Source organism: Fundulus heteroclitus, unplaced genomic scaffold (genome assembly GCF_011125445.2).
Source record: "Fundulus heteroclitus isolate FHET01 unplaced genomic scaffold, MU-UCD_Fhet_4.1 scaffold_542, whole genome shotgun sequence".
In the NCBI taxonomy this organism is placed as follows: Eukaryota; Metazoa; Chordata; class Actinopteri; order Cyprinodontiformes; family Fundulidae; genus Fundulus; species Fundulus heteroclitus.
The window spans coordinates 27,660-51,496 of record NW_023396970.1 but is presented as its reverse complement, the minus strand read 5'-3'; the positions used below and the strand labels follow the sequence as shown (position 1 = coordinate 51,496).

Genomic DNA, 23,837 nt, shown 5'->3' with positions numbered 1-23,837 from the left:
GCCAGTGTTATACATAAAAAAGCCTTTAATGTCCTGTTTGTTTCCACAGAAGCACTGAATAGCTGATCAGTGGGTTGTTGTTCTTTTTTACTGTTAACTGAACCGATTCTGAACACGCAAATATGAATCATTCATGCAATTTCTCCCTTTCTGTGTCTTGCCTTCAGTTGACAAAAGCAGCAGCAGCAGCGTGGTGAAGCAGGGCGAGATGGAGCAGCGCGAGGGCCCACGGGGCCGCTGGACACCCTGCTATGTTGAGCTGACTCCCTGCGAGCTACGGCTCTACACGCTGGACAGCAGTGCCAATCGCCAACTGGGCACTGCCTTCTCTCTGTCACACTGCCAGAGCGTCATCGCCCCGGCACCCTGCAGCCAGTCCAGTCAGATGAGCCAGCCCGGCGACAAGCGCACACTCCAGGCCTTGTTCTTCAACAGCACGCGTCTGCAGCTGAGGGCGGTCAACCAGTGGGAGGCGATGGAGTGGAGGCGGCTGATGTGGGAAAAGGTTCAGGCAGCCAGACCCGTGAGGCAGGAACACCGCAAGCAAAAGAACGGCTTGGAAATTCAGCAGAGCGCTAAATTTCCTGTGCCAATGTCGCCTTCCTCGTCGCCCTCTCCCTCTGGGCTCGACACCCAACCTGACGGGGACAGCGACACGCCAACCTCAACCGAGGCGTCGCTTTCTAGCAGTTCTGGAGTCCTGAGTAGACCAACCACGCTCCCCCTGTTTCGTCAACACGTCCAGGATGTGCTGAAAGCTGGACTTCTTCACCTGCTGATGGATCAGAACAACTGGCGGGCCTTCACCTTTGTCTTGACAAGGTCTGCCCTCCAAGCTTTCGCTACTGAAGGCAGGGGTTCAGTGTCCCAACCAGTCCTCCAGTACTCCCTAGCTTCCTGCTTGTCCGTACAGCAAGATCTCGTACCGGAGACTGGAGAGTCATGGGCGGAAAAAGGGCAGTATTTCCAAGTGGTTTTCCACAAAGAGGTCCTCAAACTCCAGGCGGACGATCACCTAAAAGCCCAGGAATGGGTGGAGGCGCTGCGACAGGCGGCGAACGCACAGAAGCCCGCACAAGACGGCAAGAAAGAAGCATACGAAGGACCTCCAGGTCTCCAAGGAGTGTTGCTGAGATCCAAACCTTCAAGGGATAGGAGGCAGAGGGAGGCCCAGAGAGCCAAGCGGCAGTCGGTCACCACCAGTTTCCTCAGTATTCTCACCTGCCTGGCTGTGGAGAAGGGGCTCACCGCTCAGAGCTTTAGGTGTGCAGGTAAGTGGCGTATGCAAACACACATCTCATTGTTAGGTGAAAGTATCTCACCTGGAGAGAATAACAGCATAATAGTTGTTTGTTTTACTGTTCCTTTTGTTTAAAAAATCTGTATACAGATTTTTTCATATATATATATATATATATATATATATATATATATATATATATATATATATATATATATATATATATATATACTGCCAATAATTGGAAAGCTGTATGGTGTCACAGCACCTCAGCTACATGAAAATGCAGTTCGAAACTGACAAGTGTAGAGTTGTCGTTGTAAAGACGTTTATTGGCATGAATATTACCTCGGTTTCCAGCTAGCCAAGCCTGGCGTTTAATGTCTTTGTCTAGTGTTTATGTCCAAAGGACCTGGAAAAAAAAAAAAAAAGTCAAATTATAGCGCTTTTTTTCAGGTCTCAATAAAAACGTGGAATGGCCGACATGAGATTCTGTTGGCTGGCCGATGTCTTGAGCCTAGGGCTGGACGATATTGATAAAAAGCATATCAATAAAATAGAAATGATATTGATCAATATCGATAATTATCAAAACAAATTAAAATATATACTTTAAGTTCAGCCCTGGCCATTTTATGCTGTTGCTTAATCACCTATTTTTAAAGACAAAACACTGAATTCAAACACAACCCTTTTATATAACCAACTTTTTACCAAAACTGTAAGTCTTAAAAAACTCTTTGAAACTTAGTGACGGAGCTTTCCTGGGTCTACGCTTGTAACTAGTTGGGAGGATGCAATGAGTGATGTAGCATTAACCTACATGATAGGCCAGAAGGCAAAAGGAAGTAAAACTGTCCTTCTGTTGAACTTTTTATTGACCCTTTTTTTTCTATTGAACCACATGTCCATTGATCGTTATATATTGTTATTGAATTATTGTCCAGCCCTACTTGAGCCCCATGACGATCTTTTAGTAAATTAATATGGGTATGTATATATTATTTTTGCTTTGCCCTGGTCCATCATCTGCTTGTGAAGCCTCTTTCTATGGTCAACATTAGACTGCTTCATCCAGTTCTCAGGGAAACTCATCTGAACCCAGATTGTATTTCCCACAGGTTCGGCCTCACCGGGAGGCTGGACTGGTTGCTTGTATCCAGGTATCCCCTCCCCCACCTGTTGCTGTTCACAGCTTTTTCCTCACACACAAGAAGGATAATTCACCCATTTTGTAATAGGTCCTCCTGCGAAAAACCCTGAATGCTGTCACTGTCAATGTAACGCTGTTTTTAAAGCTGAAGTTAGAACAATACGGGTTGCATGTTTGTCGTCTGCAGGTTACATGAGAAGATAGCGCATCTAATTACCCGCCAGCTTGTGCCGATGTAAATGGTACGACAGGAATATTCTGCTCAGTAAGAAAGATAAATGAAAAAACATTGTTCATTTTAGCCAATATTTACTTCATATTAATCCAAAACAGTATGATTTTTTTTTATCAACTATTCATATTCATGTAGTCTTATTATTCTACTCTGCTCAGTCTATATGTATGTTTATTTACTTGTACATTAAGGTGAAATGCAGGATTTACTGAATGTTCTGGTTTTGATGTTTAAAACTATAGCTCATGTGACACATGTGTATTTCATAAAGACTCCTACACACCACTCCACGGGCATATTTAACCTTTATTTTGCTGGATGTTTTTTTTTATCTACTCTAAACCCTTTTTCAGATCAGTACTATTAAAGTCCCTTCCTTCTCTATTAATATTCCAATTAGTCCTCACACTAGACCCTTGGACGACGGCACAAATGGCAGGCGGCGCTTTTACTCTCCCTGGGTGTGAAACGGGGCCTTCCTCTCGCTCTCTCTTTGGAGGGCTTTGAATAATCGCCGCTCACCTCCCTTTTTATTTGTAACCACTGGCTTTATTAATGCAGCGCCGTTTTGAAAGGACAGCTGAAACGGGGAACAAGGACGGGGGCCGTCCGGGGCCAACTGATGATAATTGGCGGGCTTAAAGCATTGGTGCGGAGGAAAAATGGATGAATGAATGAATCTGTGAGTGAATGAGAGCAAATGAAAGCTGCCCGGGGGATGCTACAGTGGACAGCTGTGAGCGGAGCTGTTTGTTGGAGAGGTTTCAGGTCAGAGCTGGCTGGACGGGACAGCTGGATACGTCGCTTTTCTATAGAGAGCTCACCTCGGCTCCTTCAGTCCGTTTATTACTCCTTTCCTCCTTTTCAATCTATTTGCTTTCACCAATTCATTCATGTTCATAGCCATGTCCTGTTTTTGTCTCCCTTTCTCCTGCTGTCCGCCCATTCAAATGACAGTATCCCTTCTTAATCCCCTGCTGCGTTAATTAGCAGAACCTGAAACTCTTTAAACATTTAGATTAAACAAATGTGTTTTTAAAGACATTTTCAGGCAGTTTCTCCTTCTTTATTGATTCCTGTTGTGTCTTATTTGTAATACTAGTATTGGGGAACAGTAAATGCTAATGAGGACTTTCTGGACTTTGTTTGTTTTTAATTGTCCTACTTTAAAGTCTATATAAAGCCATTATATAAATAGGGCAGTAGTAAAAGTTTAAATTCCAGTTGTCCTTTTTTAGACCCTTTAGTTGACACAACTAAGCTCTGATGTGTCCCATGTTTGTCAGGGAGCCTGTTCTGTTATTTGGAGGAAACCTGACGCTGAGCATCACTTTCCTTTTCCCATGGTGATATAAATCCTTCCCAGGGTGCTTCGGGTCAGACTGAGGCAGATGCCATTCAGTTCAGCTGCGACACAGAAAACGGCACCGATTTTAAGAAAACTCTGTGAAATGTCATTTGAATGTTTTAGGCAGAGTCTGAAAACATGACAGCACACACAAACTGAGCTGCGGCGCTGGTGAAAAAGGTACATATATGCTACTGATGAATATAACTTAGGTTTTTTTTTAATCTTCACCATTTCTGTTCACGCATGAACCATCAAGGTGCCTCAAAAGTAAAGTTTAACAAAATCATTTTCAGATTAAATGATATAAAGGAAACTCTACTTTAAGCCCAAGATTACCAAGCATGGTGTTCCCTAGATGTTTGAGCGCAGTACCTAACATTTAACATCCATTTTCAGTTTCCTATACCTTTGAACATGTTGTCGTCTACCCGTTGCATCTACATCTGCTGCTTCCATCTACCCGTGCAGTAAAGGAGTTATTTAGCATCAAAATGTATTAAGCTAATTACGTATGCTGCCTCTAGATTCCTTTTGAAGGAAACTCTTTACGTTTGAAGGCTGTGACTCCCCGTCGGCCCCTTAACCTCTTCCCACATGTGCGATTACCCGCATGCATCGCGCCCGGTGAGCCCCCTCCCTGATTGGTGGCCCCCGTTGTTGCATTGGAGCACATTCTCAGGCCCCTGATTTACTGTGTCAGTCCACCAGATTTGGATGAGGGGGGCGTTTTCGAGGGAAGGAGGAATCGGTGAATTCAAGGGAGCTGCGGAAGTTGGGGGGGGGGTTCACTTCAAACGGTTGACAGTCTTGGACTCTCCATTTGTTCCACGTTTTCATTTGAGTGTTTGGTGGCTTGTGAATGAGGAACATCAAAGCTCACGCTTTTCGTCTTTTCAGTTTTAATTCACACATGTACAGGCCAAACACACACACACACACACACACACACACACACACACACACTGCAGAGTCCTGTCGGAGGTGTGGTGGTTTGAACCAGCAGCGGGCAGATGAAAGCACGAGTCCTGTTCTTGCCCTGATGTCATCTCTCTCTCTCTCGCTCCGTCTGTATCCCGTCTCTCTCTCCCAGTGCGAACAGGTCAAAGTGACCCTCTCTCACTACAGAGAGCCGCAGTACAATCGGTGGACCTTTGAGCTACGTTTGAATTCCCATTCATCTTTCCCTCTGTCCCTCTTCCTCTTCATCCCAGAAAGAAGCATAAAAGATCAGAGACGAGCAGAAAATTCAGTCATTGCTCCGCTGGTGGAACCGTTGTATGTCCCTCGAACATTCAGGAAAGTAACAGCGGCAGGTTTAAGGTAAAAATGGGGCATTGTGCGATGTTGTGTTAGAAATGCGAAGGCCGTCGTGCTTTTATTGGTGAGGATCTCCATCTGAATCGCTGACCGTCTTTAACGCCACACCACCAGAGTTCTTGTTGATGGAGAACATTTTCAATTTCTCTGATATTCTTCTCTGTCAGTAAAATAACAATAAGTAAACATTTTATTCACACCACTTGGTAATCTTTTTGTAAAGTTTTTTTTTGTTTTTTTTTAAGGTGTCTTCAGACCAAACCGTTTTGATGGCCCTTGGGAGTCACAAGACCTGAAATTCTTCCATAGGGAGCAATTGAAAGAACATCAGAGCCTTGCAAATATAAAAAAAAAAATGTTAATGATGCAAGTTAGCTACCAAAAAAAGTCAATTAGGAAAAAAAAAACTCTTACTAGTGTAGTGTCATTGGATAAGTCCATGTCATAAACTCCCCAAAAAACATCTTGGCTTCTGCTGGTTAGACGAATGGTCAATAATATCCTCTGTGTTGAGGAGACAAGTATTTTAGCACCAGAGTTTAGTTGAATAAATGGTACTATTTCATCTCTGTGCATTCTGATTATTAAAAAATATTTTTGCTTCAGTAGCATGACAAGAAATTAACAATTTCCCCCATATATAAGCCTATTTCAGACCTGTTACTAGCATTTGTTCTGGGGCACCTGACCAGCCTGCCCATATCTATGCCATGTCAAATTAATATTGTATCTGGATACAGCTTTTGTGTATGGGTGCTTTTCAGAGTATCAATATTTTTGAGTGATAACACGTCTGACTGTTTAAGGTGGATATTACTGGCAGGCAGAGACAGTCATGCTTAAATCTGTCTGCTGGTGTCTGAATTGAGCAGGACCCATGTTAATGCCAGGTCTGAACAAGGCTTTAGATTCAGTAAAGCCTGGACCTGCCTGTGTTTTATCGTGTAAATGTGAGTATATTGTCTTTTTCAGACTAATGAGCTATTTTAAAGTACTAATGCGTTTTTAAATGGGCAGGTAATAGACTGATCAATTTACTTGAATCGGTATGTTTAGTTTGAATTAGTTCCATAATTTCTCTTGCAATTTAATTTAAGAGGAGAAAAAAAATTGACATTTTGACCCACTAAGTCATAGAATACGATCATATTTTTTTTTTTGGAATATGTTCTGACTGCTTATTTCATAATAACAGCCTGGTGACCCAAGCTTTCGCTGCCATTTGGTTCTGTTTCTCCTGCTGTAATCCAACTTAAATCTTCTCTCAGATTGTTCTCTCTTGCCGAGACCTTTTATAGGATGCCTTTTTACTGTGGTGGACATACTTTTGGCACCATGTGTTTGTTTGCGTGGGCGTGTCCTCGTCTCGTGCTCATGATATAGAATTTGAGGTTAAGGTTTTCTGGTCTGCGAAGGTTTTTAGGCTTTTTACGTGTGCATCTTTGTTCCTGCGGTCCCAGCAGAGGCAGACCAAATTTGAGGCCACATATGGCCAGAAAACTGCTCCGGTGGTTTGCTACTTCCTCGAAGTGACACAGTGCTTCCCTGACTGTTAGCCGTGGCCTCGGCGCGCTGGCTCGCAACCGGCGGACTGTGGTTTCCTGTCAGAGCATCCACCCCAAACACCAGCATGAGCTCACCGCTATGATTAGCCCAGCTGTGTCCAAGTTAAAAATATGCATTATGGACTTTGTTGTTGTTGTTTTATGGTATCTATAAGAAATCCTATACCGATGACTCTCAATGAAATATCATTGAAGTGTTATTTTAATACATCAATTCAATTTAAAAAGTAAAAGTCATTGATTCTTGTCCCACTGACGTTTATTTCTGTACATTTTTATTTGCAGCTCAGAAACAAAATACAGTTTCTCAAAAAAAATGTGAATATCACAAAAGACAAATAAGGGGGAAAAAAGCATGTTCATTGCTCATCCATGTCTCATAGATCGATGTCAACAGGTTTCTTTTAAAAGACAAACGAGCAGAAAGTGTCCGGCAGCGCAGGTTGTGAGCAGCCTGAAAGGATCAGCCAGCCAACGTCGGACCTTTGCTCTTTTGTCAACGCAAAATGGATTTTACTGTCGCCGAGTAGGTTTGGACGTTCTCTTATGGTGAACAAACCTTGCAGTGATGGAAACCGGACGCTGAGTAATTTCTTTGGCTTTGAAACTCATTTTGATCAAATTAGGTCTTCCTCTCACCTTAGTTCAAACTTGACCAATTTGTACGCTTTTGTCAAAATACAGGAAAGTATCTTTCCTCATATCTTTGCACAGGATTATTATTATTATTTTTTTTAAATCTTTTTGAAAAAAATCTGTCCAAATCCTTTCCCTTTAACATCAGGACTCGGCAAACTGTTTGACAGATAAAGATTTTTTTCCCTCAAATACTTATGTTTCTTACTAGCTTTGTAAGAAATTAACTGTCTATCATGAGTAATCCTGAGGTGAGTCTTTTATATACTTTGCTCAACCCGGTTAATAAAACACCACCGCTGCTGATGCAGACAGAGATGTAGTGGCCAACAGTGATTCATAATTTCTCCAGTCTCTAACACACAAGTGACAACATGCAATACATTTACTGTTGCTCTTTAAATGTATACCTTTTGTGGCAGTTTTAAGTCTTAACTGTTCATTTTATTTATGCCGACTCTATTAACGGTGGTTTCCATTATCAATAACATAAAATACAGTTTCCATCTTGGTGGAAAATATGTCAGGAATTGCATAGATTTGTGGGTGTATTAGTTAGTTTATTGCCTAAATTGAGGGAAATGTATTACTTCTGATATGTTGGAACACATCCTCCAAAAGTGCAGTAAATGCAACATACTTTTAAATTAGACTTAGGAGATCAAGATGGGGAGAAGGGGGGGGGGGGTGGGGCTTTAGAAGGATGGACATTTTCTCTTACAGGTGATATTCTGAGAAACTGGTGACAAACTTAAGAAAGTTTCTTTTTTTGGAAAAGTCTAGATCTTTAATTTGGGTAAATTTAGCATTTTATCCAACAAATATACAAATTTTTTAGATTTGAGTTGCTTTAAATAGTTAAATGTAACTAAAACACGAGATGCTTCTGAATAGCCATCAGCCTTTCATGTCTCTTCAGGTTATATTTACTTTTCTACAAACTCAAAGCAACATGGCGGCCGTCTGTTGCAGGTAAGGGAACCAAAGCTGATAATGACTTCACAGGGCTTCAGATCTAAAATGGTGATGGTTTGGAAAGATAGCCGGGAATAATCTGCTCTGTTTTAGACCAAAGCATCAAACGATCCTTATTTTCTAAATAGATAAAGCATGCCTGATTCGCAGAAACATCACCCCAAAAACCACACGACTCCAAGGAGCCAACAGCTGACAGGCTGCCTGTCCAACCGCAGCGGACACGCAGAAATCTAGTTTCTGTGATGGTTATAGCAAGGGTTTCTTTTTTTATTGGTTTGGTGTTCATGTGGGATGGGATGATGCAACCAATTTAGGATAGACTGAAGTCAAAATCTAAAAAGATGAAATGCACTATTAAAACAACGCGAGAATAACATTTCACAGTTTTGATGTGTCTCTGCGAGTTGAGTTCCAACATGAGTGTTTTTTTTGCTCTTTCATCAGATAAGGAGTGAATTGAGCTTTAAATGCTGATTACAGCATTGTTTGTGCTGATCACATGACGAGATAATAGAAAACCACCTGAGCTGACTGCTCTGTATTGTCTCCCTCCATCGGTCTCCATCTCTGTTCCTTCAGTGTTGTAAATTCTTTCCTCTCGTCTCTCAATAGCCCATTCCTCCTTTTTACTCCGTCTTCCTCCCTCTCTCTTTTCTTTCTTCTGTTGGAGCACCGTGGACATGCTGACACACGTCTACTTCCGTCTTTCTTTCTTTTCTTTTGTCAAAGTAAGGTCCTGTTTTGTTTAAAAATAGCCGATAGCGATCTCCCATTTCTTTTCTTCCGGATTTTTCTACTGCTCCCGTTTGCTGTTTTCCTCCAGGCTCCATATCCTCTGAGATGTTGTGGATAAGGGACACCTGTTGTAGCCCTTTAGCACTCAAATGTTCAGGGGCGCCTGATCACAGAGCCGGCCCGGGTGTTTGGGTGAAGAACAAACTTTAAAGGGTTGAGAAGACAAAAGCAGAGCAGGGAAGCTAGCAGGCTAAAAAGTCTGCCGGACTTGTTGGTGTGCAAAGCTCTTTTCTAGTTAAGGCTCTGGTGTTGTGGCTACAAGAAAAGCACAGGCTCTGTTATCTAGGGATTCCTGCAGATGAAATGGCCAAGGAGATGCAGAAACGCTAAACATAAGCTTTTAAACCATCTGTTCTTAGTTTGGACGTGGTTTTGTTGAGGGATGCATGTTCGGGTTAATTTTATAGCTGAAATGGGTCCTTTTTTTAAATCAAAAGTTGAGAAAGGTTCAATGTATGGTAAAATAGATCTATAATCTAGAAATGTCTAGAAATGTCTCTCACTTCTTTGTGTTTTGCTTTGAAGAAGCTGAAATGTTTTTAAGGGGTTTTAAGTAGAAATTAACAATTAGGGTTGGAGTATGTGAAAATATTAAAATTGAGATACCGCTGAACATTAAGGTGAAAATGCTGGTTGTGTTTAACCCACATTTTCTTCACATTTCTTTGTTTTTTTTTATCATCTCAATGTCTTCATCTTTCTACCCAAGCTTTAGGGTCTTGGTCCGTAGCTCCACAGTCATTAAATTAGAATATTATTATTTGTGTCATTAACTCAATTATATAGATTAATAACACATAGACTGATGCTTTCTAGCCGCTAGTTCTGTGACGTATAATGACTTTTGCTTACAGCAAAAGAAAAAAAAACTTAAGATTAGAATCTTACATCAGACCAGTAAAAAGCATTTTTTATCACAAAAATGTAGTCTCAATGAAAAATCAGTTTAAATACATGTTTAAAGGTTTTCATTCAAGAGTAATCTGAGAAAATCCTCATCAGAATGTATATTCTAATTTATTCAATATACAGTAGCTGTGTATCAGAGGGAGGCACAAAGGTAAAGTTTAGTCAACACACAGTACAATATTTGCAAGCAGACTGGAAATGTGTTGCATCTTCAATATTATAGTTCACTAATTAAAGCATCCAAAAGCAGTCCGTTGCGATTGCCAAACTACACACATTGAAATGCCAACGGCGATTGTGATTTGATATATGGCCCATCTCTAGGCAAGCCAAGTTCATTTGCATGATCTCAGTAACAGGACAATTCAAAGTACCCCACATGAACAGAACATAAAAGAAAAGCACACAGATAAAAGTATGTTGCAAAGGCATAATAAAAGTAGATAAGGAAAAGTTGGACTACAAACTTAAAACTAATCTTTTTTCCTTTAGTTTAAATAGAATGACTGTCCTATCAGGTCTGCATTTTTCTAAGCTGACTACATGTTTTTAACGTTGCCAAAAGTAACCAACACATTTTACACGGTTACATAAATATAAAGAAACGAAGCAACTTTGGTGAAACGCCAAGTGCTGTTATCTGTATGTGAGGTGTGTCTAATTGTGTAATTAAGTCCCGATATGCACATTGTGTGTGTAATTGGAAGAAGGGTGTAACATTTACAATGTGTTATGGTGTTAGTGGGGGGCATATCTAAATATCATTAAGGGTTTGTTCGTCTATTCAAACTGCTCATTTATCATTCTTTATTTATCATACTTAAAAAACTGGTCTGAAAGGTTTATGAACCTTGAGAAATTCAAGTTTTTAAAAATTTAGATTTTTGAATTAGTTGCCTGTAAGTGCTCTGTATTATGGCACACTTCTTTATTGATTTGGACAAATGCAAAATTTGTTTGGAATACGGAAAAAATTGTCTCCTTTTCAACACAAAAAGGGTACCACTTACAAAACGCTGCCCCTTATAGTTAGTTTATATATATATATATATATATATATATATATATATATATATATATATATATATATATATATATATATATATATATATATATAAACACTTTATAACTAATTCATAAGGCTTTATAATGCATTATTTACGGTCGAGCAAGAGACAGAGCTGACCGGTTTGTTCTTAGAAGGTAGTCACTTAGTCTGAAATGTTTAATAACTAGATAAAATATGTAGTTGAACAGATTAAGCTCACTATTTGGCAAGATACTGGTAAGTTTCATGAAGTCAATATCTACCTAATGCATACTAAACGCTTATGAATGTGTTATAAAGTGTTTGCAGATTAATAACATAATATATAAACTATCTATTAACCATCCGTAAAGAGCTTTATTGTAAAGTGGTACCCCTAAGGGTAATATCCATCCGTCCATTTCTGTCCATGCAACCATCCTCTTCCTTACATTAGTCATACTGACGTTGTTTTTGCAATTTCCGTAAAGCATAACCACCAACTACTTTACTGTGAGGTTTTGTTTTATGTTTTAAAAAGGTAATAAAACACCTTTATGAGTCTGGAAATGTAAATCTGGGAAATCAGAACATTTTGAATAGAAATATATGGAGGAACCTTGTATTTAAGCAGCAACTGCACACATGCTTAGTGAGTTTCTTCCCCCTCAGGTTGTCAGCGTCCGGTCGGCCTGTCCAAAGGAAAGGCAAAAGTTTGCCACTACAGCGGCTGGTACTACTGCCAGAGCTGCCATCAGGACAACTCTTTCCTCATCCCTGCACGGCTGCTGCACAACTGGGACACCAGTAAGCACAAGGTGGGAAAACACACAGCTAGCCTGGCCTTGTCCCGAGGTAAAGAAAATCAGAAGGCATGCCTTAAGCTCACAAACGAACATGTTACATCCTGTCCTTTTTTTAATCTGTACAAAGCACAGCCTTTATGTTGGGCTTTTTTAAAAGCCTACTTTATCCCATACATGCATGAAAAGTACAGCTTGTTTGGGATTAGGTCTAATGTATTGGCGGTGCTTGGTCCACAGATCCCAATATAAACTCCTATGTGTTCCTCCAGGTGTCTAAACAGGCCAAGGAGTTCCTGGAGTTTGTGTACGAGGAGCCTTTGCTGGACGTCCAACAGCTCAACCCCTGCCTGTACGAACACTGTGAAGCTTTGAGCACGGTGCTGCGTCTCCGGCAGCAGCTCCAGTCGCTGAGGGCCTACCTGTTCAGCTGCAGGGCAACCATTGCTGAAGACCTCAGGCGAAGGTAGGTGGCCCACAATGTCACTTAGGGCTTCAAAAGATTAAACGTGATCACATCGCCCACTAGTCTTGAAAGCAATTAAGTGTGATGTGAACGGCTCTGTGCATATGCACTGCCTTAAAGCCAAGTCACCACCTGGATTTAAGTAAACAATCAGGTAAGAGGCTCCAGTTGGGAAAGTACTGCACTGATTAATATGTGTCAGCTCCTAAAAGGTTACTTGATCCTGAATGATGCAGTGAGCAGCTGCTCCTTCCTTAACCTGAAATAAACATCCTGGGGCTGTGGAATAATCTACACCAAAGCAATACAAATAAGAATATAGAACATCCTAAAAAAAAAAGAGGGGGGAAACAACTAATCTGGGTTAAGAAAAATTGTTAATATTGGTGGATAATGATGAATATTTGTCCACCCTAAATTAAATTTGGCCAGAAATTTAATTAGTTTAAAATTAACAGGACTCATGTGCACTGAGAGAATGAACTTTACTGTCAAGTAGTATTTTGCATGTACGAGGAACACATACAGTTACACTTAAGTTGATGAGAATAAATTCATACACATATATCAAATCTCTCTTCCAAAATCAATTCCAGGGTCCTCTGCGCATAGTATCTTTTGGCCACCTTGATCGGTTGTTATAAGAAACAACACTGGCAAAGCTATATTTATACTCTATCTACTCCATTTGTAGCAGAAAGAGTGTGAGAAACTAAAGATTACCACAAAACAGAGAGTCAAATGTGCCCAGACAGGAGGAGGAAAGAGTATTGTGTGCACAGAACGTTAGCTTCCACATCTCAATTAGCCCCGGGTCCAGTGGACCCGGACATCTTATATGTAATAGAAATGTATAGGGGGGGTGTACGGCATGTAGTCATTAAAATTGTTTTCTGGTATATGTTCTTCATAGAAAATGAGCCAAGGCCAGTGAATCTGAGTTTGAAAAATTAATTGATTGTATCATTTTTCGTTCAGTAAAAAATGAAAAACGGGTCCCACAGACCCGAACACCACATAAGGGTTAGATGTTCATGATCCGTGTCTCTTGGATTGAAATATTTGGAACAATACAAACCTGTTACATCTCATCGGAAGATCTGTGTGTGTGTGTGGGTCTAGAGTTGTTTATACTGCCTTTTATCTTGACACATTCCTGTGCGAGATGATTGGAGGAGGCGAATGACTGTTTATCTGAATGAGGTCCCACGCTGAAAGCCTCATCGGTGCTCTGATGGATGTGTCTTGCCTCGATCTGGGGTACTCGTATAATCAGAACAGACCCAGCATTTCTTAAAGACTATAAGGTGATAGAACTGCATTTAATTAACACTTATGTTGTGTTTGTTGGTTATTTGTGATCCATTAAGCACCACCGTTTGTAATGTTGTAGATTTTGTGCAGAACAGACCCGAGTTAGTCTTTAAATGTTGTTTAAATGTTGCCATATCACTCAATCCGCAGAGTGTATTGAATCACATTTGCTGCTGCAATATTAAAGTGTACAATATTGAAATTGCAAAGGACTGCTTGGATGCAAAATTTGTTAGGCTATTAAATGACCATGTTTTCGCGTTGTTTGCCAGTAATGTATTCGGCTGGTTGGATGCGACTACCTTTGATGCCCACACTTACTGGTATCCAAGTTTCTTACGTTCACGGGGAGAGGTGGGGGCATTTTGATTATGAGGGCAAAAAGAAAAGAGGTATATGTGGGTTAATCATAACTCTCATCACAATATCAGAAGCATACAGGGATCTGATGTTAAAAAACAGAAGAAATTTCTGTTAAGTAGCACATAGACAGGTTTTTACAACATTTCACTAGTTGAGTATGCAGTAACGTAAAAGTACCCCGCTGTATCTGAACATCTGCAGCAATACCGTTACATTCTCAAAAGTAGGTTTTAAATATTTTTGGGCGACCATGAACTACTAGCAGATTCTGCCATCTCTTAAATAACGCATGTTGCTACTCAGAGAAGCATGGCTCTCTGTGTTTACTTCTCTCCCATTAGTGGATGCCGGCCAGCGGCCGAACACTTCCAAACACTCCAGAATTGATGTGGTCTGTGGCGCTAAAACCTTCCTGGTCTCATCAGTCTACATCAGGGGATCTGGAAAGACCTAGAGATACCTATATGAGGCCTGTAGCGTATAATGGAAGAGGATTTGAGTACCTGTGCAGCAGTTCAGCCTTTTCCACCAAACCAGTCCCTGTGCTTATGATGCTAGACCAAGCAGCAGTTGTTTGTAATTGCACCGTGACAAACTTTGACCCTATCTCTGAAAAGCACGGGCTGACCCAGCACCAGTTTGCTGGTGGACCAAAGGAAAAAAACGCTTTTATCAGGAGCTAGGATAGACCTATGGGGAACAGCAGTCAATCAAAATATCCTGAACGACATGTTTTAATCTCTGGATCTTAATTTAGTTTTTGAGCGGTCCGGTTTACAACAACAAAAACAGTGAAATCACTGCGCTTCAAAAATAATAAGACTGCCATTAAAACAACGTTGCCATTGGTGTCTTGGCTGCTTCTCTAAATAATGCGTCCCGTCAACTAACCTACGACTCTAGCTGGCGGTCATGTCCTGATTGGTTTTTAGTTGTGCCGTTCATGAAAATTGTTCAGTGTACTGTTCAGTTATCATGTAGCCCTCCTTTAGAAGCACGTCTTCATCCCTTAACCGTGCGTTGTGTACTCTGTTTATTGACAAGGCAAACTTCTTAATGCACTAGTTTGCAGTGGATTTACTTGCGGGTTCTCAGAGTAAAGATGGAAAAGCACAAAACACGTATCGGATTGTGTTTAGACAAATCGTTTAAGAGACATGTATCATTGTCCCTCCACTTCACAATTATGATCTACTTTCTGTCTATTGCATAAAAGTTACGTTTGGGTCCTGAGTTGTTTATTTTAGAAAATAAGAATAAAGTCTGAATTATACAGCAAACATGCGTCTTACAGCCTGGTTTAGTTTGCATTGGTTTGAAGTCTCTTAGTTTGTTTTGCCACCCACGTACACATGCCTACACATGTACAATTTAACACACATTTCACACACTTAGTGAGGTCCGACCTACCTTTGGTAAACAATCATAATCCCAGAGTGATAACAGTTTTAATAAAAGGCATGTCTCCTGCAGTGGAAAAGTCCTTCAGGGTATTGCTGTCATATGTGGAGTTAAGGATTATTAGGTTTTACAAATACAAATATTTAAGTAGTTGCCATTTGTCTACATCCACAAATCTGTGCCAGGCCTCTCTAATCTAATCTTGTAATGTGTTAGCACTCAAGTGTTTTTAATCAAGATCAACACACACAAACAATCTCAGGTTTTGTGTCTGTGTGTTTGTTGTCACAAATGCTGATACGGTAACCGTGGGTTACCTGCCAAACATTAGATTATCATGGCGTCCATCACCATGGTGTGTTTGGATCACACATGCGTACACACATGTCCGTGCACCTTAGCGGCACTCATCACAGCTTTAGATGGGGTTTAACGCGGTGCCGTCTATCTGGGTTGTCTAAGAGGAGGCATCAGTGAGCAATGAAGAAAATGTATCACCGGTTGACTTTCTCACTAACTACCCATTTACTAACCCTTACCTTATTCTGACCTTAAAGTAGTTCTGCTGTGGAAAAGTGCAACATTATTTATAAACCTTTTAACTGTTGCACATTTTGTCACGTTACCACCACAAACTTCTGTGTCTTTTGTTGAGATTTTATGTGATACAACAACCCCAAATTGTACTTTAGGTGCAGAAGGAAAACTATACATGGTTTTCAGTTTTATACAAAAACAAATCTGAAAACTCTCTTCTACTGGATTTCTGAATACCGAAAAAGAAAGTGTTGCGCCTTTATCTTTTGTAAAATAGCTCAGATTGGACAGAAACTCTCTGGGTACATACAGTTCAGAGGCGAATTGAATTTAGGCTTGGCCTTTGACTAGGCCATTCTAACCATATGCTCCGATATGAACCGTTACATCGTAGCTCTGGGTGTATGTTCTGAGTGTGCACCCCCGTCCCGGTCTGAAGTCTTTTGCTGACGATAACGGGTCAGGTTCGCAGCCTGCCTTGTATTTAGCTCCAAAGCATATCAATAAAATAGAAATCATATTGATCAATATTGATAATTATCAACAAATTCTACACATATATGTTAAGTGCAGCCCTGGCCATTTTATGCTCTTGCTTAATGACCTATTTAAAAAAAAAAAAAAACAACAACTCATAAACACTGAATTCAAACTCATTCCTTTATTCAACCAATGTTTTACCAAAATTGCAAGTTTTTTTTAAAAAGAAAAAAAGAAAGTTCTCTCTGAACTCTTTGAAGAAGGGGGCGGGGCATTCCTGGGTCTGTGTTTCTGATTGGTTGGGAGGATTTAATGACTGTAATATTAACCTACATGATAGGCTGGAATGCAAAGGGACGGAAAACTGGTCTTCTATTGAAATTTTTATTGATAGATTTTTTTTTTTCTATTACATGACACGTTCAGTTGATTACTGAAAAATCGTCCAGGCCTAGCTGAGAATGATGAGCAGTGTTGCCTTGCATTTTGTATTTGAACCAAAACTTTTAGAGCCTTGTTAGTTTCTTCCACATATTTTCTGCATCCCCTACATGTCTTAATGCTAATTTCAAACAGGACTTTTAATAGATTATTTCAACAATGGCTTTCTTCTTGCCACTCTTTCATAAAGGTCAGAATTGTAGAATCTGTCGTGCTCCTGTCAGCAGATTCTCCCACCTGAGCTCCTCCCAAACAACCAAGAGCCTCTTGGTTGTTTCTCTGGTTAATGCTCTACTTGCCAGGTTAGTCAGTTTAGGTGGACGGTCATGCCTCGGGAGGTTCGCTGTGCCGCGCTCTTTTCATGTTCAGATAATGGATTGAACGTTGCTCTGAGATGTTCAGGGTTTGAAATAGTGGTTGATAACCTAACCCTGACCTGTTTGCTCTGTTTCTTGGTCTTCTTGATGCTGTTTGTTCTCTTACGTAAACTGCGGAGTTCTTCACAGGGTTGTACATTTATACCAAATTTAACACAGATTAATGCTATACTAAGTAGGTGACTTTTGAAGGGAATTGGTTGCACCAATTGGTATCTGAGTAAAGGAGGCTGAACACAAATTCATGCCATACCGTCCAGATTTATGCATGCTAAAATAATCTAAAGCCATGTATCGTTTTTATTCCACCTAACAGGTTGTGCTTCTTTGTCACTGTACTGGATCAGTCTTCTGTTTATTGGATGGGAGATCAAGGATTACAGTGCGTCGTCGTCCTACCATGACTTCATGTTAAACAGACAATCTGATCAGGGGAAAGTGATGCAGTAAATGTTTTTGTCTCTCCAACAGGATTTTTCCCAGGGAATACCTTCTACAGCACATTCACCTGTACTCTCTGGCTGACCTGCAGCAGGTACACATATACACACTCAAACATACATGGGAGTCATATATAGATGAAACCAGATCATTTTTTTAAAGACTTTTTTTCCGCTGACTAAATCAGACTAAACCTATTTATATAAGATCTGTTATCATTACCTAAATAGTTTTTATTAGCTACATGGCGGAATATTAAAAGAGAAAACATTTTAGTCTATTTATTACTTTCTACAAAACCAGAGGTTTAAATAGACTGAGATTACTACGCCTGTAAACAATTTTAAGAAATTCCTAATGATGACTCTATAGGCATTTAATTTCCCAACATTTGGGGCCCTGCGCACACGAAAACTGGTTGAAACTGAAAAGATTTGTTTCGTTTCTCAGACAACGGCATGATTTGAGAATGGGTTTCAGAGTGGGTTCAAAAACATCCTAGTCTTCGTTGGCAGGAAAAACCAAATCTGTATGTATGGGGAAGCCCTAGGACGTTGCCTGAATCCTTATCATGTGGATGTGTTTACAGAAACAGAAAAACAATCCAGTTTTTAATTGATAATTGTCATACTGCTTGGCAATATATCAAGATTTTTTTTAAACAGATATAAGATGAAACTGTCATTTATATCGTGATGGTCTATGTTACGTTATAGATATAATTTTCTGTATAACAGTAGGTTATTTTTCAGCTGTTTCTCATTTTTATCTACAGCTGTTTGCTAAAAGATGAGCCTGTGAGATATTTGGGCTAAGGTTTTGAGTCAGAGATGCCTTGTTGCAATTAGTTTATGAAACGAAAAAACATTGAGATATATATCATGTATCCGCATTCAGCCTAAAAATATCGAGATAATTGGAGGCACCTCCATAAATCCATTTTATCCAACTTCTCTGTTTGGATCACTTGTTAATGATCATTATTTGTTATAATTTCACCATTCTATCTTGGTTTATTTAAACCCAGCTTTCAAACAATGGATCATATTTAATTATATTAAATATTTTTATATTTGATGGGTTTTTCAAAAGCAAAAAATAAACATAGAGGTCCATAATGCGTTATTAACACATTATTTAGTGTGATACTATATTTCTGATGTTATGCATTCATTCTATATATATTTTCAACGTATAAGGCCATTTAGACTGGCGTCTCTTAAAGCTGCAGTAAAGAGATTTCAGAAAAATGTGGACTTAGCCTGACAATTTCAACAAGCACACCTCACAGGTCCCTCCCCCCGCGCTCTCTGCTGCGCTGCAGCCTTTCCTCCACAGCTTCACCCCCACAGCGCAGATATTTACCTGTCTTTGTTTTCTGAGCTGGTGCCACTTCAGAAAATGGCAGTTTTGTTTCTCCACCGTTTCTACACACAGCTGCAGCCCTCCGGCAATGTTGAGCTTGAATTAAGGTAGCGCTGTGCAAAGGAGGGGTGTGAGCAACTCATATCTGCTGGAGCGTGATTGACAATGCTAACAACCAATCACAACCAGACATTCCCCCTGGCTCTGGTTGGTCGTTTCTGACGGGGAGCGTCGTATTTCTATTTATTTTATTTATTTTTTTCTTACAGATTATCTGTTTGATATTTTACTGTCAGGACATAGTGACACTTTTAACAAATATGTAAAAAAAAATATGTTCAGACAAGTTACCTACTGCAGCTTTAATGCCCACACCTGACTTGTGCTTTTAATAGCTGAGGTACTGAAGTACGTGGAGAAAGGTGAGGTTATTGTTTGATTAACAAAGAAAATGGTCTAAAACAATACATATAATTGGTAATGTCATCAACATTTTCTGCAATAGTATCGCAATTAGATATTTATTTGATAATATGCAGTGCTAGGAGAATGGGACAGGCAATCAAATGTTAATTTTAATGCAGTGGCACAAGACCACAATGAAAAGAACCGTCAAAAAAAGCAACAAAACAAATCCTTATTTAGAAATGGGCTGTTGAAAGAATTTATATCCAAGTTTCTGAAAACTTGTCTTTCACATTTTAAACATCTCAGGATATGTTGTCTTATGCTGGTTTTTCTCAGCTGACGGGTCTCTTATTCTTATTTTTTTTTTTTTATTAACCCAAATTTATTTTGAAATATGTCATTGTTTTCAGTTTCACGTGAAAGACTCACATTTTTGTAGCAAAAATGAAGAAAAGGAAAACACGCCCCGGCCTCTCTGTAGCTCAGCGTCCAGCCGTCAAACTGAGTTGGGGGTCTGAGGAAAGCAACCAGAAGTGACTGAAAAGTCCTTTTGTTTGTCATTTTGTTCATTATGTTGTAGCTTGCCCCCATTTTTTTTTTCCTCTTCTTTCATCCCGCTCTGACTCAGAGCTCGGCCTCAGACTCTCACGGTGAAAGAGATTGGACCCCCTCCTCCTCCACTCCCACACTCTGTGTCTCTCTGCTTCACTAATTGGTCACATTCAGAATCAACAGGCAGAAAAACAAAGCGTGACATCCCTCCATTCTTCCCAACATCCCCTCAGCCTCACGCACGCTCGCCACACATGTGTGCTTCCCTGCTAAAACTCGAACAACTCACTCAGAAACCCCCCAAAGCAGACATTTGCTACTAATTCCAACAACAAGAGTCTTTGATAGTCTGCCCTCTCCTCTACCCCCCCACCCACCTCCCTCTCTCTGTCAGAGATTCTCGAGCACTCTACCTCTTAATTGGTTTTCCATATTAACAAGCTTGTTTCTTTTGATTCTCCTCCTGAATAAAATGACGCACTTAATCAACGTGGCTTTTTTTGTTCAAGCTCAGAGGTCAGCGAAGGCTGAGCTTCTCCGGCTAAAGCTTGGACCACATTAGTCTTTTCACCTCCTCCTGACAAACAGCCCCCCCCCCCCCCATTAGGGGCCAGTTCATTTTCTAGAAGCCATATGTGTTTGTCTAAGGATACTCTACGCCATTCCTCAGCTGGCTTCAGGGGCGGTTTCTGTGGTTTTGTGCGAGGACTAAGGCAGAATGAAAATGTTTGTGTGTATGCATGCAGCTCTCTTCCCACAGTGACACCCTGGCATTCCCTGTATGCCTGGCATGCCTCTCCACTCACACTTGACCAGACACACAGAGGCCTCTTAAGTAAACGTTAGGTGTGGAGGGTCCCCCCCCCCCCCACAATATATATATATATATATATATATATATATATATATATATAAATATATAAAACACAAAGTAATATTCTAAGGAACAAACATTGATGGAAAAGTAAGTATCAGGTGTCTGACATTTTACGGTCATGTCAAGAAAAGCCTAAGTATAACATCATTAATGGTCAAGTAACAGCACACAACAAAACAATGTTGTGTTTTGGAACTCCTTTTAGAAATTAGTGTGAAAAATACCTGAATAGGGACGGACATATTTCAGCACCACGAAGCTGAATGCTGCAGCAGTCCAGGGCTTCTGCTCTGGGTGCTGTGGGACAATTTGTAAGCTGGTAGCAGTTAAATAAGTTATTGGAGAGGGGGTGAGGAATCTGTGGTCTGTTTCACAAAAACGTTCCTTCCTAAGGAGAGGACCTCTGTAGGTTACTTCAGGTCATTCATAAATCGCCACACTGCTCGGCGATATCCCGCACACCTAAAATGTTTGTCGGCCTTCACCTGTTTTGAAGGCTTAAACGGGCTTAGACCTTATCAGTGTTGTTCTGTTCTCAAGCATCACCGCCTCAGGCTAAAGTCCAATTCTGCCTTGGCACATTTCACAGCAAGCTGTCCAGTCAAGGCGTGATGTGTTTATACCTTTGTCAAAAATAGCTACAGCAGCAGTTGAATAGATTCAAAGTTAGAAAACCATATGTTTCAAAAACAGCATTCAGGCTTTCTAAGTAGGAGTCTATCTTAAAGTATCCACTCTGACTTGCAGAGATCTCAAAATCTGTCCAATTGTCAGAACACACAATCCTCTTCAGGTACCCCCGGTGAGATTTAGTTCTGGACTCTGGCTTGGCCCTTTCCAAAGCTTTTCATTTTGGTCGGGTAAAGCCTGGTGTCGTTAATTCAGATCAATTGGACTCGCTGTGATGCTGAAACATGAGGCCTCTCCTCATCTCCAGCTTTTTAGCAGACACCTAAAACCGTGTGTTAAAACTGGCTGGCATCTTGGACCATTCATAATGTAGTTCTCCAACAAAAAAAAAAAGCATTTCAATCTCAAGCGAGGCAAACCCAGATCATCATACTTCCGCCAACCTGTCTCACAGTGAGTCCTGAGAGCTCCTTTGGAACTAAACATAATTTTTTAAATACTATAACACACTACCTTAGATGGTTTTAGAGGAGTCTTCTTTGGAAGAATTTGTTAAATAGCAGCACTTATATATATATGTATTGCTTTAAAAAATAGTATACCATGCTGTCATGTTGTGAAACCTTTGTATTTTTAGTGAAGTTTGGCTGGTTTTAGAAACTCCCAGGTTAAAACGAGGGACATAGATTACACATAGACATTACACATAAACAACATCCATCAGGTTTTGTGTATTTTCCCTTTAATGGAGGGGAGCGTGTTATCCAAACACAGTTCACCCCGGTTCTTCCCAGCCTCGTTATCCCAGCTGGCTGTCCAGCTTCTCAAAGGAAATGCAGCGTGTGTGTGTGTGTGTGTGCGAGGGTGTGTGTGTGAGGCGGCGAGGAGGGCACGCTAACGGCTGTTAAACAGCAGTAATGGGGGATTAGGAGGTTTTGGAGCACAAAGACTCTGCGTGCAGCAGAGAAAGAGTTTGAACTGGAGGGGGAGGAGTCTGCAGGAGAAGGAATGGAAAGAGAAGAGCTGAAAAGTGGGTGTTTGTTATTAGAGTTATTGTGTTGTTTTTTTTTAGAAGGGTAAATGGGTAAAAGATGTGAATTCAGGTACAGAGCTTCTACACGTGAAATCAGGTGACTTCAATTAATGTGTTGCTTTCTGTCTAAACATTGATTTTAGCAGGTTATGGGCTTTTGTTGTACTGCCCTTTGAGTAAATTAGTTCTAAGCACATGAACTAAACACAAAAGGTCAAAGTTCTATTTACATTAATTAAACATGCTTTTTCTTAGGATCAGACTTTCTTATTTGAGGTGAAACGTTTTTAATAAGCGGATGCAGCTCTGGGTCAGTTCCCCTTTGTGCCAATTCTAACCCTATTTCATACCCACATGTTGCCTTTTTGTCCCTTACGCCTTCCAATTTGAACCCATAAGCTAAGCGTTCTGTAGATAAACCGAAGCACCAGTTTATTTTTTTAATGTAGTAAAGAATTTTCATGAATTATGATGATTGTAGGAATTGTTTTTAATTTATTCCACTTAATTATATTTATATAATTAAGATGTGCATCAGTCACATTATTAAAATATATTTCTTCTCAGTCACAGTCAATAATCAGTCTGAAGCTAAAAAAAAATTATGCAGTAATCCATCCTATTGCATATTACAAAGAATATTATATATATTTTTTATGTTCTACAATGTTTAGTTTTAGAGTCAACGACAGATCCTTGAATAAAATTGATTATATTGGACCCAAACACTTACAGAATCACTACTTAAATTTAAATCAGGAAAGGAACTGAGAATGAATGTTTGTTTTATCATAGCCTGATTTAAGATCTACTTTTATCCAAAATTATTTCAGTGTCTTTTTCTTAAACGTAAATAATCCACATCATTTGAAGTCCTAAACACCTGTCCTAAATCTATAGACAAGTCTTGGCGAGCAGAAGAATCCATCTGCATCCGTTGGGGCAGTTTCCAAACTTCCCTCTCTTACAACACGCCGTTGTTGCTCAGCTGGGAGGGTCCCCCTCAGGCTGGCTAGCAGTTCCTCTCCTGGTACTGGCCTCTGAATGTCTCGATGGGTTCCTCACTTGGAGCCAAACGGTAAACAATACCTTACAGTAAAGTCGTTGGATGCACTGGCCTCTACCGCAGCTGCACAGATGTAA

The 23,837-nt window shown here is 40.2% G+C and overlaps 1 protein-coding gene across 2 annotated transcripts in view; it reads left to right on the top strand.

Moving 5' to 3' along the window:
* plekhm3 (pleckstrin homology domain containing, family M, member 3) overlaps nt 1-23,837 on the top strand; it is a 48,160-nt gene that overhangs the window by 11,312 nt on the left and 13,011 nt on the right. For both annotated transcript variants that reach the window (XM_036132800.1, XM_036132801.1), the window contains exons 3-6: nt 168-1,271; nt 11,879-12,024; nt 12,282-12,475; nt 17,860-17,923. In XM_036132800.1, coding sequence (XP_035988693.1) covers nt 168-1,271; nt 11,879-12,024; nt 12,282-12,475; nt 17,860-17,923 — 1,508 coding nt within the window. The remainder of the gene's footprint in view (nt 1-167; nt 1,272-11,878; nt 12,025-12,281; nt 12,476-17,859; nt 17,924-23,837) is intronic.